We start from the raw sequence: 15,502 nt of genomic DNA, 5'->3' as shown, positions 1-15,502 counted from the left end.
TATCAAATTTTATGTTGAATTTTAGATGAGACTGAAATTTTTATTGTTGTTAAATTTTAAATATTCTATCTAAATTAAAATGTTAAATTTTTTAAAAAAAGAGGGTTTAAAAGGCTCAACCTTGAGCCTTATAAATAAGAATTGAGCTTTAAAATTAAATTAAATTTTAAATAAACCGAACTTTAAAACATAAGCTTTTAAAAGTCGAGCCACCCTAATTCTCACTTCTACCTAATTGTTGAGTCTAGTAAGGTATATGTAAACTAGAGTGATAGAAACTTACCCTGTCTAGGGCCATAAAGCCAGGGAGCTTTCTTCCTTTGAGAAATGCCCTCAGGCTCTAAGCAATTGTTGATGTTAGATGGCACAAGTACAGGAATTTATAGACCGATCAATTGAACATATATTCGAGGGGTTTGAGAGAAGTGTTTAGAGAGCAACAAAGAAATGTGTAGAGAAGCTGTTTAAGCACGGCATAATTTGAAACCATGCCTTTCACGACTCAATAACAATTAAGTGATAAACGATCAAATGGAAGCCTTACAGACTTCACACATAAATGAAAATACAACAATGTACGAATATAAACTAATGCAATTTATAAGTTGATACAAGTCACGTGTTTGACCTAACTATAAAGGTCATCCTCATCAGCTCCGCCAGCACTTGCCAAAAGGGTCCACCGAGGGCGGCCGCCCCACCACCGGCAGAGCTGCTATCTGGAAACCTGAACTCTGTTCCGAATCCTCTGGACTGCTGCAACGTTTGGGCAAAAAGCCTGGTACTTGCGAATGTCAGCATCACTTACACTCCTTCGAGCATACTTCATGGATTCCTCAGAGCCCTAAGATCAACATCCTTTGAGACGGGCGATTTTCGTAGGCAAGATTTAAATATCTGATAGCGGGATTCCTCATCTGGAAGGGGGATATAAATCAACTGGTCTAGACGACCAGGGCGCAGAAGTGCAGGGTCTATGATGTCTGGTCGATTGGTGGCCCCAATAATGAACACAGTTTTCTTAGCAGACATCCCATCCATTTCTGTAAGGAGTTGATTCAGAACCCTGTCAGCAGCGCCCCCGGCATCTCCTACACTGCTACCTCTCTGCAAGGCAAGGCAAATAAAAGATGTAAATAAGGTAATTTTCCAAAAATCATCAATGGTAATCGGGATATAAAAGGTGCAAGGATTTGGGAAAACAATACAAGGTCATATGTTAGATCATAACTGCCCCTATCTGTCACAAACCTGAGTCGCAATTGAGTCAAGTTCATCAAAGAACAGTACACATGGTGCAGAACCACGCGCCTTGTCAAAAATTTCCCGCACATTAGCCTCGCTTTCTCCAAACCACATAGTAAGTAGCTCAGGACCTTTCACGCTGATGAAGTTCGCCTGGCATTCATTGGCAATAGCTTTAGCCAAGAGCGTCTTGCCACATCCAGGAGGCCCATAGAAAAGAACCCCCTTTGACGGGGACATCCCAAACTTTTCAAATTTTTCAGGATGTTCCACAGGATATTGAACAGTCTGCAAAAGAGAGCAACGTTAAAAACCTAGAAGCAAATGAAAAGATGGAAGTGAAGTCGCATCTTTCAATGCAAAATCTTCAGCTACCTCTTGCAGTTCTCTCTTAACGTTCTCGAGGCCACCAATATCCTCCCAGCTGACATTGGGCACTTCAACAACCTAGTGATTATAAGAGTCCAAGTTAGGCAAAAATCACCTCAAAAGCAATCACAGAGAACATAGTCAAGGGATGGAGAATGATGGGAAACGAGCAATCTATGGAGAGAGAAGAAACAAGACTGAAAAGCATACTGTTTCGCGGAGAGCAGAAGGGTTGCTTGATCCCAGAGCAGTCTGGAAATGTTCATTTGTCACAGCCATGAGTTCAGTATCTCAGCATCAATCGTTTCATCTTCCAGGTCAATCACATCCATTTTCTCTCTGATGCACTGAAGGGCAGCTTCAGTACACAATGCAGCAAGATCGGCACCAACATAGCCATGAGTATTCTTTGAAATTTTTTCCAAATCAACCTGCAGTTAACGAGACAGAGAAACTCCTTTAGGAACAAATTATAGTGAACCCCAAACACTCACAGGGAAAAGAAGGTCTTACATCTTCAGCAAGCTTCATGTTCTTTGTGTGGATTCGCAGCACCTCAAGACGGCCAACTTCATCTGGAACACCGATATCTATCTCCCGATCAAACCTTCCGAACCTCCTTAGAGCTGGGTCAATGCTGTTGGGGCGATTTGTGGCTCCAATAACAATTACATGCGCGCGTGCTTTTAGCCCGTCCATGAGTGTCAACAGCTGGGACACAATCCTCCTCTCAACTTCTCCATGAGTCTTCTCCCGCTTGGGAGCTATAGAGTCTATCTCATCGATGAAGATGATAGAGGGTGCATTCTTTTCCGCTTCCTCAAATGCCTTCCTCAGATTGCTTTCACTCTCACCAGCCAGTTTTGACATGATCTCAGGTCCATTAATGCAGAAAAAGAAGGCACCAGTTTCATTCGCAACTGCTCGGGCAATTAAAGTCTTACCGGATCCAGGCGGCCCATAGAGCAAAATTCCTTTGGGTGGCTTAACACCGATAGACTTGAATAATTGTGGGTGCCTCAGAGGCAATTCCACCAATTCCCTAATCTGGGCCATCTGCTTTCTTACACCACCGACATCATCATAACCAACCTCATCTAATCGATCCTCATCTTCCCTCTTCACAGGCTCTCCTTCACAAAAGATCTCAGTGTCGGGTGCAACAACACAATACTCTGAAGGGTCAGTTTCAATAACCTTGAATTCTACACTCCTCATTCCCCCTCTGACAAGGAACAAGTCGCCCTTCCTCACTGGGCGATATGCCTCCAGAAAATAAGCTGCAAGGATGAAGCACTGCACTTAGTAATCAGAATATAATGGACCCAAACAAGCATATATGAATGCATCACAAGCAAACCTTAGCCTTATCATAAAGATGTCCATTACATATCTTATTGTTTTCTTTTATGAACTAGGCTATGGTTATATGTGCTAAGCAACAACTACAGACATGCCTGAGATTATGCTTTTTCCTCCCATTATGCCCCCCCCAAAAAAAAAGTCAAAGACAAAAGGCATAAATCAAATGTTGAATGTCAGATGGAAAAGCTATTTTTGTAAAAATTTATGATTGAGGTGTTTTGCAGCTTGAGCCATAAGATCAAAGAACATTGACATGTCATGACCAAAAAGTGTTTACCATAAACACGATGAACTACAATTACTTTACTCAAAGAGGAGGGCCGCAGATGAATGAGTAAATAATTTAGGAGACATGGAACTCCGGCGGAAATAGCTCTTGTAATATCTAACGTAAAAAATACAATGGTAACTTACGTTTTAAGTATGCATCAAAGAGATTTCCAGTCACCCCTTCAATAGTATCATCAATAGGAAGAATGTGGACTCGCTTGCCATATTTGACATCAGCGCACTGATGCACAGACACAACATCTCCAAGCCTAACCCTCAGGTTGTTTCTCACAACCTTGTTCATTCTTATCTTGGGCTCATCACATGTGTCATCAGCAAGTGCAATGCAGATTGTATCTCTCCTTTTCTTTCCCTAAACAACATGATCGGAAATAAACAAACGGATAATCAAATAGAGAACAAGTTTTTTATACGCAGGGAAAAAGAAAAAGGGAATAAAACAACTTTCTTAATTTTTTTTCCCCAAAAAGCTCACAAACAAACAAACAAGTAAGTAACAGCAAGCCAATACAATCAATGCCCATAACGGTTGCTCCCTCCTCCTACAAGCTTGGGAGGAAGGGGGAAGAAAGTAATGTGACTATCAAGCAATTTATATTCAAATAGAATGTTCTATCAAGCCAATTTTTTCCTCCTTCGCCTACAAATAATACCGTCAGACACCATGCAAACGAACTTAGTAGTGTAAGCAACAGTACAGAGGACCTCGGTGGTGCATAACTAAAACAGTTTCCTTCTTCATTTGACACAAATTACAGACATTTGATAAGGATTAAGGAATCAAAAAGATGGTAAACCCTCCTCCATAAGAATTTGCATTCAACTTAGGCAGACCAGGAAAAAACAAACACTTTAGCCTTTATTCATATCCCAGACACCTAATTCTCAAGGAACCGGACGTAGAGATGAGAATGCGAATATCAGGTAGCAAGTTTCCAAAAAACTAACGAGCCAGACCCGCAGATTGCAGTCAGCCCATACACTCAAAATAAACAAAAAACTGCACATGTATTACCTTAATCAAAATTGTATCCCCACGAAACAGCTGGAGTTTTTCCATGGTCTCCGGGTGGAGAGCGACCACAGAATTGTCATCGTTACTGGCCTCATCAACAACCAACCGGTTCGGAGCCTTCTTGCGCTCCAAAATCGCGGTGCTAAAGTCCCTCTTCGCTCCCTTACTGACATATTTCCCACCAAAAGAGAGCAGGAGATAGAAATTAGATCATATGGAACAAAATTGAACGGGAAAATAAAATTCTATAGAGAAAGATGAAGCAAATAGAAGAACCGGAGCCCCAAACAGAAAGAAGATCCGGAAAACAAAGCGGAAAAGAGGACTTACGTATCAGATGATTCAGCCTGGTTAGACATGGTGGAACAAGAGAGAGAGACGCGTAGACTAGTTGGAGAAGGTTGTGCTATGCAGCGCAAGGAAGTAAGAAGGTAAAGGACGGTGTTGGAGATCTAAGGTGGGGTAGGTCGGTGATATTTATAGAGGAACAAGAATAACTCCCTTTTTGGGTAAAGGAGGATAGCTCTTTACTTCCAAGCAACTTTTGGAATAGAATTTTTACGATTGAAGGATTTTATTTTTTTTGTACAAAATTTAAGATACTTCCGATTACCAAAAGAAGGGAAAAAAAAATGGTTTGTCATCCTGTTCAAATTCGTGATTGAAATTTCGTATTTCTTATATTTTTAATAATATATATATATAGTAATTCTTTTGATAATACATAAATTAAATACATAAAATATCATAATTTTATCATTATTCTTGAAAAATTCGAGCTAACTTTACAATTTTTTTATTTGATTATCAAATTATTTTTAGTTTTGAGCTTTTGCTTTATGTATATAGAATATAATTTTTAAAAAATCATAAGCAACACGTTTTTTCTTTGATGAGAAAATTATACTTATCTGTTTAATATTTAAATTATATCAAAACAAATCAAAAAATTAAAAAAAATCCAATTAGCATAGTTTCTGGTACAATTTTTTTTTTTTGCCAGAAAAAAATATAACATCACTTGTAATTGTAACCCATATCTTCACTTGTACAAGCTGATTTGGAAAACATCAACCGGTACATTGGAGCCCCGCGACCCAAAACGTGGCGTTCCCAATCTGACCTAACTCCAAATGGATTTTCCATGAGCCAACTACTTCGGCCATCGCATTGGCCTTGGTCATGCACCAAATTAAGCTTACCCTTGCCATATCTCAAAAACTGTTCTTTCATTCTTATAGCAACCTCTTCTACATCGGATTGCAGAAAGACCTAGTCAATATCAACGATCTGAATAAGCCTCAATCAAATATTAATAAACTGAAGAAATAATTGACGCAAGCCACTTCTCAATAACCACAGCATCCTTAAACAAGAAAAGGCATCGCACATGTAATATCGGAAAAGGAAAACAACTATTTTCCTAGTTTAGTTTGAATCACTCAGCAGTCACTCCCAGGCCCTGCACTCGGATATGTCAAGCGTTGATTTGTGATTGGAGAATGGAGAGAGGTCAAGAACTGGCCATGAAATTCATGTTTAACAAAGAAATACAACTAGAGCAATATCAAAGCACAATTACCTTCCCGTCAGAAGTAAGGAGATCTGTTACAGCTTCAATTAAAGATCTCTGCAGCATCCTCCATCTATGCTCAGGCTTGTTAAAATCAGGGTTTGGACACTGAAGGTAAAAAATGCCGCAAGTGATATTAGAGCTAGCTGATAGAGTGAGAAAAATTGATGGTGCAATTTGCATTACAATAAAATCCATGCCTGACCTGTATTGAAACAAGAATCAACTCTCCAGGGTATCTAGAAACAATTGAACGAAATGTTGACGTCGCATTAGTTGCAATAAAGTGCCTAACATGAAGAAACCAAGGGGGAAAATTTACATGGTTAAACAACACAATAGATATCCAATATAAAGAACTCTGAAACTCATATACAGAAACTAACTGAATGTGTAGCAGTCAGCAGACTATGGTGCCATCTCTTTTCAAACAAGAAGACAAATTCAATTTTTTAGACTGCAGGTATATCAAGAAAACAATAGTCTTACCCATTCCCAATGCCAAACTGATAAATGGATTCCAAACAGCGCCTCACAAGCTGAGAAAGTTGCACTGGTTAACATAAGGAAGCATGATATGTAAAAAGCGGGAAAAAATGATCTCCAAACCTTTTCATTGATCTCCAAACCAAGGAAGTTCAAATCTTTCCTCCTTTGAGCCATTTCCAGAAGAAAAACCCCATTACCTGTCACAGAGTTCATAAATTAAAAAGATTCAATAACTATAGTTTTAATAAGTCTACTCACTTAAACACCCATATATTTCTTCTCTCACAAACATTTGGCACTGTTTGACAATTTTATGGTTAAAAATAAAAATCTACGACACCTGTAATTTGATGAAGTGACAATAAAGTTCAAGTAAACTGATTGTTTATCAGACCATGCTTTAGAACTTAAAGATCACTCTCCACTTTGGCAACCGCTTCATGGGGACATAGTAATTATATACATAGAAAGCAAAGAATACCACTTCCTATATCAACAAATAGAGGTTGAGCTGGGTCAGCATATAAGTCGTTCCAGTTGATCTCAAACGGGTATGCCTGCAAAATGTAGCCACTCTAACTGTTAATTATTAATCAGATGCCACAGATTGGTTAGATGTGAAGTTACAGAAGCTAACTAATGAGGTATGGCAATGCCTTTGCTGTTCATTTGAGAATTTACATGAACAAACTCTATGGCATTGGACATGGGTCATATCCCATCTTTGGTACCAAGTTTTTCTTTTTGGACAATAATGGGTGAGCAAATCCCAATCAGGACAATAACTCTTCGAAGGAAGAAAGAAATCTAGAGAAGGATTTGTTACATCTTATCATAAAACAAACCACTGAAATCCAAGTAAAATTCATTCCTGTAATCCCAACAGATATTTAGACCAAGAAACACAAAACCCGGAGCCCATAACAGCAGTTAAATACAAAAAAATGGATGTTAAGGAATGTCTAGCATCCAATTATGAAAAATCAGAATCTTGTTGTTAAACAACAAAAATAAAATTACTTAAAGAGAGTATTTTGTCGCATGATCTGACCCCTAGCATCTCAAATGACAGAGTAGGTTGCTGTTTTTAATTAGATAACATTCAGATTAGATGGCCAAACAAATCCAAAGATCATGCATAAGCTGCACGTAAGATAGTTCATTCGAATAAGACATTCATAAAGAGTACTATTTTGTTTCTCTCCTGCCCTAATTGTCAACTCTAAGAATGGCATGATAAACTAGAGTTAAAGAAACATACTCTGTCTAAGGCCATAACGCCAGGGAGCTTTCTTCCTTTGAGATATTCCCATACAACTGAGGCATTTTCAACCAGATTCATAACAGACAAGGAACTCAGCTCCTGTCTCACGACTTGGCATGCCATATTTCCAACGACAGTTATTTCACAGTCAGTATTAAGTTGATCAAGCATTTTTGCCAAATTTGCAGCTCCAATTGTGTATTTACTTGAACCAACAAATCTCACTGGACCCATCCATATGACTTTCTACAATAGATTCAAAGAAAAGTGTCAGGAAGACTTTAGCTTGATAGAACAACAATAATAGTTTTAAAATAAATGCATAATAAAAAATACGAAAACATCTCTATCACAGCATAGCTACTGCAGGAAATTCATTACTTGCAAAAATGTAAACCACATTAGCAAATAAAACTGCAGGCACAAAATGCTCATTTCATTGGATTCTCTACCTTAAGGATATTTGAAATAATCAAACCAAGAGTAGTGTATGCCTTAATATATGTCAAAGCACATTGCTAAGTTACCTTAGATGTTCCAAGTAAGGAGCCTATTTCATCCAATGATGCAGGTCCAAGGTCTACAGGGACCCAACCTAGAATGGGTTCAAATTTGTATTAATTTTACTTCGTGATTAAAAAAAAATGACTGCTTTAATATTCAAACAGCAGAGCTTAATTATCACTTTCAAAATAGAGACACAGATAAACGAATTGAAGCGCTCACTTATCACATAGTTTCTCTATGATTCAATGTCATGCCCGGATCATGATCTCTCCGAAAAGAAAAATCAATAAATGTAAGAGTCGCCACCAAAATTTTAAAAGGATGATTTTGAAAACCTTTTAAAAAACTAAAATAGTCTACAATAACTAGAAGAGGGTTCAGGAGTCGGTTGTGCATGGGGAAGTTGATAAACACCCCATATCACCTATCCATGAGAATGGTTACCCTAAGTTAACTAAACAAATTTAATATGGCCTAAAATGAAATTTAATTATCCTTAACAAAACCAAAACAATAAAAAGAAAAGAAAAAATAAATAAAAAAATATTATTTATTTACAAGTTGGACTTGACCTAGGATAAAACTCTAGGGCCTACGTGCCCTTTAAAAAAATCAAAGCTCACATAGTTCAAGGGTAAAAATGCATGTCAATTTGTTAGCATTTTTTAGAAAAGAATTTTTTTTATTTTTTAAAAAGGTTTTTAATTCGATTTGTATCTTTGAATTTATAAAAGAGACTTATTCCCTAATTTGAGAAAAGATTTTTTGAAAAAAAAAAGATAGATTGAAATTTTTGCAGAAATTCCAAAAGTCTCACATGGAAATTAATTTATTTTATCCCTATAGAGATTCCAAAATTTCACACGGCATAGAAATTATTTTTCAACCTATTTATTTAAAAAAATATCTCTCCTTTTAAAAAAAATGGATTTTTTTAAAATCAATTATGCACCATCATTGGTATTCCTAGTGATAGCCTATTGCCACACACGTCATGCTCACCAACCAATTACCTGTGGAGACTCAAAATCTTACACGGTATGGCTAAAAAAATACACACACAAAAGTCTCAAATCAAGTATTGGTGTAGTGTGCTAGAAAAGGATACAATAATATAAGTGGCTCATAAAAAGAAAAACAAGAGGTTGAAGTTTTATCACTTTTAACAATTTTGATGATTATTCCAATCCTCATCCCATACACAACAAACAAAAGAGATGAATGGTTAAAGTATGTATTTGAGTGTGTGTATGTGAGCATCAAAAACAAAACTGTACATGCGACTTTCAACTCTTCTATCTGTATGCATGAAAGGATACTCATGGGGATAACAAAAAATTGATTTGCCCCTTGAGTGAAAACTGAATTAGAGGTGGGGAAGAAAAGAAAAAAAGAATATAAAAGAAAAGAAAAGGAACGCGAGAGAGAGAGAGAGAGAGAGAGAGAGAGAGAGAACACAAGGCACCATATGCACCATATATATACATGACAAGCATAATTTTTTGAGAAAGGAGTATGGAAAACAAAAGGATTATCTAAATCATTATTAATCATATACCCTTCAGCCTTTAACACTTTTGAAGATCACATCTGTGATCACAAGTACGAAAGTATTGGCTTTCCTTAAGGCATTAAAGAATAATGAACAATAGATCTCATCCTATTTAGGGCATCTCTATCCATTCCTAACCCCATATTATTATGAGTGGGGATGATACAAGAGAAAAAAACAAACATTCTCTACCTTTTCAACAAACTCCCTTCTCAAACTCCTTTTTTCTGCCTTTCCTCTCCTCTCTTTTTCTCCTCCGCCATCTCTTTTATAGGCATAAGCTAGAGTTTCTCTCCATAATGACACAATCTCCCAAATCAAAATTCTCTTTTATTTTTTAATTTGACCATTATGATTTCCAAACATTTCCTAATATTTTCTAATCATGAAGGATTTGAAAATCAAATAGGGGAGATTAGCATCTTTAACATTAGTAGGGAGCATTTTAGACAACTTTGGCAACCTGGTTTGCTAGAAAGAAATCAAAGGGGATTTTTTCACTTAATTTTTTTTTAATTTTTGTCATTGAAAAGGGGACTTTAATTGCAAGAACAGAATCGCGGGGGATTTTTCTTTTTCTTTTTTTGTAATTTATTAAAAAAAAGGCTTTTTTTCTTTTTTGTTTTTCCTTTTTTTTTTTGGGCAGGGGCCCAAACAAAATGGAGTGTCTACACTCAACCACTAATGGAAGACTATTATTTGTATAACATATATACTTGAAGAAAATATAAAAATTATTAGAACTTTATATCTTCAAAGATTCAAATACAGTTAGTACTTATATTTGTCAATTAGTTATGGGGAAAAATTCACTGAAAAATATCAGAACAAAGGTCACAAGGACCTTGAAGGACGCAACTACCGTTATCATAGTTTGATTCTCAGAATGCACTGCAAAGCACTATGGAGATTTGCCATCAATTTAAACTTAGGAAGATAACAAACAATTTTATAATTCTGACATAATTCAATGCAGCCGGAATTTAGCAAAATATTGGATTGATAATCTTGTGTGTACAATAATAATTGCACCAGCAAGCATCTCGAGTGGACAACCAATGCTACTGGGACAGCACGGTTTTGGTTGTTTCACTGCTATTGTATTTCAAAAGTATCAGTAATTTCTACACAATGAAATTGTTATAGAAAATATGCCCACACTCTATTTCACAAACCAAAGTAACAGAGGTTTGAAAAGCTCACCATCCAAAATGCTGTGAGAAGGAAATGCTTGCAGTTGCTTTGGATTGCTTTTATTCCTGCACCAAAAGTCTTTTGGATACAGAATCTGCATATTTCTATCTTGAGCAAGTTGAACTATATGTAGAGCTTCATCACAAGCCTTAAGGTCCACCAGACCAAGAGGAACTGAGACTCCTAATGCATGCATTATTTGAAATGACATCATTCCAACAAACACCAACCCCTGGCATCTGGACGTTAAAAATCGGAAAGCAGCTGCTTTATTGTAGAAATCACCACCTCCTATCTGGATTTATGAGAAAGAAGAGACTAATATCGTCAATATGAACTTTAAATTATCTTGTATGGTGCTGATAGTTCTAGTACCAATGCAGTCACAGCAGAAGAGACGTACAATTGCAACATATGGTTTCTTGGTGGCCTCTGTGACCTTTTTCAGCAGACATAGGCTTTCTTCGAAGTGAAAACCAGCCATACAGGCGTAGCAGAAGCGGGTCACACCAACAGTTGATGCTAGAACTCTATGAGATTGAGAGAAGGAGTCATTAACAAAGATATCGACTCCTGATGATAATTCTTTAGCAAACTCCAAACAATTGGCAAACTCCTCTTTAAAATTAGAAAGATTCTCAACAAGAAGGATATCTGGTTTCTTGGGGCCTTCAATCTTTGATAGCTTCTTAGAAGATATGTTCTGCAGCGGAAGAATTTGTATCTGGAGAACTTCTGACAAGAAATCTGAAGTATAGAAATCATCATCAATTATCAACTATGGAAGCTCCCTTTTTATAAAAGAAACCTCTTTTTTATTTCCAAGACCCATTTTATAATTAATTTCCTTCCTTCTTTCCTTTCATTAGATAAAGGCGGGTTGTTTTAATCATTTATTTAATAGCCAACCTCACACTCTGGCAACTAAAACAAGGGTAGAATGTACATGTACCGGCAATGGACTCTCTGTGAGAAAGTTGTGAATCTGTATCCCAATCACTGACCAGAATTACTTTTGCCCCAGCTTCATGTAAATACTTAATTGTTCGCAATGCATTAGAAACTGATTGAGGCTGTTGCTCATGCTGCTTGATTAAAATGTTAGAATCAAATCTAACCATGACAACTTTTGCAGAAAGTTCTTTCTTAGGAAATTCTCTAAGAGTTTGTATATGAGGAAAGACATTTAACTTCCCACCGTTATGAGTATAAATCTAACAGCAAAACCATAAAATGCTTATGTCAGAAGAACAAGAAAATTTAATGACAATAAGTAACACATTCATTCATGAAACAATGTCATGAAGAAAGAGGCCAACATTCTTCAGCATCACAAATACTCAAAATAATTGCTAACTATAATATCAGGGACGTAGGAAATTAGTCCCAATGATGCTTTACTTCCAGCATGTAATTGGGAAAAAAGCATGTATTTATACTTTTGTGGAAAAAACCATTAAATTCAATGGCATTCTCTTCTAGAAACATTAGGATGATGATAGATCACGTTAAGAAAGTGCGTAGATGCCCAAATCTCATATAAACTAAAGAAACGGCTAGGGTTGCCACAATGCCACTCATAAGTTCTTACTTCCCATTAATTTCCTTCCGATATTTTGAACTTGGAATAATTAATAACTATAGATGTTAAGTAAATAGGCTAAAAGCATAGTAAATCCTCAATCATTTTCTTCCTTTATAGATAAAGGGATTCAGAAAATATAATCATGTAATCATTCAATCTCGAGGATAACTTTGAACTTCAGACAGAACGTCTTTCTTAAGAGAAGTCTGGATAGTTCTGACCAGCAGGCATGATTAGAAAGACAAGATAGAAACTTAATAGCAAGTATTTGTCAGCAGGAATTTCTTTTATAGTAACAAATTTCAATAGTTTTTTCTTCTTTTCTTTTTTGGCATTTATTATCAGAAACTGAATCTTAGAACAAGGCAGCCCAACCTTTTGAAACATTAGAATACAATGCTGAAGCACCAAAAGGGAGCAACAGTATATTACCCTATGGTTAATAGAACTCTCATCATGACCTGCTAACTTCCCACTACCTGTTACAAAAAACATCAAATAACACCACACAAAAAAAAAAATGATAACAGAGTTCATCTGAAAAAAAAAAAAAAAACTCACTTTTTATACAATAACCTTGTAAAGCCAGTAGAGCACCATTACGCATGCGAAACTTGGCAAGTTTGCCAGTGTAAGAACATCTCTTGTGTTGGAGCCACTCGGGTCCGTCATGGAAGCTTGATTTGTTCAAAAATACCATTCCATGGAGTAGGTTTAAAAGGTAGCCCATGACGTTCCGAAAATTGTCCTCCAAGCTGTACACCTATAAAGAATATCTCCCTAACAATACCATCGATAATAATATCAACAATCAAAACGAATATGTAGATTGTAGAGGGTAGTCAAGCGTCTATTTACTTTCTTCTGTGTGATTTTAAGTGAAAGCAGAGGTGAAAATAGGAGTGAGGGTGGGAGTGGAAATAGGCCCGAGTGAGGTCTGAAAATATGCTTTGGCACATAAAAAGAGGGGAATAAAAATTATATTTAATATATTTTGAAGATACCAAAATATCCTAAATTTTTTTTAAAAAAAAAATCCCATCGTCTTTCTCGTCCAAAAGCAAGCATCGCTGCCACCTCCACGCCATCCACCATCTTCAGCCGAGGAGCAGGAAATGAAGCACTAACAATTGAAACGTGGTAGTGGCGGATCTTGGGTTTTAGGGCTTAAGAATTAGCGAGGAAGAAGATCAAAAGACCCTGGAAGATGAAAACAATGTCTTTGTTGGCTGAAATTGGTTCACAAAGAACAGGAGAGAAAAGTAGAAGTTCGTTTATTTCTTGGTTATACTTATTTGACACCCAGAATAATTAAAAGAAGATGTTTTTTTATGCTTCATTATCTTGTGCTATGGCGTTTGATTTTGCTTTCTTGTTCTTTTCCAGCACAGGTTGCTTCAGTTCAGTGTTTCCGAAGACCAAATCGAATGACTCAAAATGATATGCTGGACAGTACTTGGTGGAACAAGGCAACATCGTTTGGCGTTTACTCTCTAAGAAAGTCACTAGTAAAGACAAAAAATTCACGAAGGGGGAAGACAAGAGTTGAGGACAGCCCGGAGATTGAGTTGCCGCCGTCACCTCTGCCATTGGGCCCAATTGTCGTCAACAGAGCTCATCGCCGTTATCTCCCTCTTAGTTGCCATCGCAGGTGAGAGTGGTCAGAGAAGTATGAGTGAGAGGCAAAGGAAGTAGGTCACGGTCACGGAGGCTTGGAGGGTAAAGATGGGAGTGAAAAAGATGGAAGTGCGTTCCACAGTTTTCTGCGGTCAGTCCATAAGAGAGTTGTGCCCTTGAATACCATACAAGAACCTTTATTTCTCCAATCCCAATTCTTACACATTAACAAGGCACTAATTTTAGCATTTTCGGGCCTACACCGGCGTAATTGTTGTGGTAAGAGTTTTTTTTAATTGCTCAAATTATTTTTGATTAAAATCTATCCTCTTCAAAGCATAATCGTGCATTACTTTGCAAAGCACAATCATACATTAAATATAAACATCTTCTTTAACAGAAATTTAAATGTTAATTTATTGTATTATAAGAGATTAATATCTTTTGCCAAATTCAATCTACGTTAGTTGCTGTGATAAGTGAGTTAATATTCTTGCTTAGTAAACTTATTGTTCAATTTGATTCTCAAATGTGTGCTTGACTGATTTTTTTATGCATAGCTTCGCGTTATATATTTTTCTTGATGAAATGCTTTCAATTGCAAAATGTTTGGACATTTGCATAAAAATGAATAGATTATATTTGATATTTTGTGATTATGTAAAAAATGATTAATATGATTTATTTTTGTTGAAATTTTAGCCTGCACATACAAGAAAGGTTATCATTTAATGTGTATTCTCATTCATATTTTTACCTCAAATTGACTAATTTCGTGTATCTTTTTTTCCTCATAACTTATTTTGGATCTCATTTAAACTTGCGCAAATTATTGGGATATATGTGATTTTTTTTCATAATTTGCTAGCTTTTCAATAACAATCAGTGAAGACAGGGGCTGATTTAAAATAGTCCTAAATTTTCCCCGATCTATCGCGTTAAAGGGCTTAAGTAAGACTGAGAGAAATTAAATACATTTCTTAGTTAAATTGTATATACAATTCACTGACCTGAATATTATGTAATGTGGTATAAATTGTATGTGTGTGCGGGTTATCTTATAAATTGCCTATGTTGATCATTTTCGGACGTGAGAAAAAATGTAAAAAAAAAAAAAATCAGCTCTTGATTTATTTAACGTTTAAATGACCTTCGGTTTTGTTTTGGGTGGAAGGTACTCGTCAACAGGTATTGCGGTGGAAGGAGCCACGTGTACAGTGGAGTTTCCCTGGGAAGAGGCTCGTTGAATTTCCTTCAACATTTTCATTGAGTGGATTCTTAGTCAAGAAAAACAAGGAGAAGAAAGAAGATAGACACGTGGCTGCCCGCTACATAATATTCATTTTGGTTATTGATAATATTGTTAGGGAAATATCCTTTATAGTTGCATGCAGCTCGTGGGACAATTTTCGAAACTTCATGGACTACCTTCTAAA

The 15,502-nt window shown here is 36.5% G+C and overlaps 2 protein-coding genes and 1 pseudogene across 6 annotated transcripts; 1 reads left to right on the top strand and 2 right to left on the bottom strand.

The window, feature by feature from the left end:
• Window positions 1-371: 371 nt before the first annotated feature.
• On the bottom strand, window positions 372-4,778 carry LOC129306277 (cell division control protein 48 homolog D-like; annotated as a pseudogene).
• Window positions 4,779-5,230: 452 nt separating this feature from the next.
• LOC129306278 (phosphoglycerate kinase, cytosolic-like) lies at window positions 5,231-13,507 on the bottom strand. Of its 4 annotated transcripts, none has more exons than XM_054946771.1 (13): window positions 13,011-13,507; window positions 12,882-12,928; window positions 11,817-12,078; window positions 11,268-11,611; window positions 10,874-11,159; window positions 8,139-8,206; window positions 7,609-7,857; window positions 6,829-6,904; window positions 6,468-6,544; window positions 6,348-6,397; window positions 6,064-6,148; window positions 5,868-5,966; window positions 5,231-5,557 (listed from the first exon to the last, which is right to left on the bottom strand). In XM_054946771.1, the coding sequence occupies exons 1-13, from the start codon at window positions 13,177-13,179 to the stop codon at window positions 5,303-5,305; spliced, it is 2,067 nt and encodes a 688-aa protein (XP_054802746.1). In that variant the 5' UTR covers window positions 13,180-13,507; the 3' UTR covers window positions 5,231-5,302. The 4 variants fall into 4 exon arrangements, with proteins under 4 accessions (XP_054802746.1, XP_054802748.1, XP_054802747.1 ...); XM_054946773.1 differs by having other exon boundaries at window positions 11,817-11,949; XM_054946772.1 differs by having other exon boundaries at window positions 13,026-13,507.
• A 78-nt stretch (window positions 13,508-13,585) lies between these two features.
• On the top strand, window positions 13,586-15,502 carry LOC129306283 (uncharacterized). Of its 2 annotated transcripts, XR_008592184.1 has the most exons (3): window positions 13,586-13,717; window positions 13,836-14,345; window positions 15,241-15,502. XR_008592184.1 is itself a non-coding variant. In XM_054946784.1 (2 exons), the coding sequence occupies exons 1-2, from the start codon at window positions 13,657-13,659 to the stop codon at window positions 14,102-14,104; spliced, it is 330 nt and encodes a 109-aa protein (XP_054802759.1). In that variant the 5' UTR covers window positions 13,586-13,656. The 2 variants fall into 2 exon arrangements, 1 of the variants encoding a protein (XP_054802759.1); XM_054946784.1 differs by lacking the exon at window positions 15,241-15,502 and having other exon boundaries at window positions 13,836-14,104.

This window comes from Prosopis cineraria, unplaced genomic scaffold (assembly GCF_029017545.1).
Source record: "Prosopis cineraria cultivar Desert tree isolate PC_DT_omini unplaced genomic scaffold, ASM2901754v1 PC3, whole genome shotgun sequence".
NCBI classification, from domain to species: domain Eukaryota; kingdom Viridiplantae; phylum Streptophyta; class Magnoliopsida; order Fabales; family Fabaceae; genus Prosopis; species Prosopis cineraria.
Note: the sequence above shows the minus strand (reverse complement) of the source record. Positions and strands in the feature narration are given on the sequence as shown.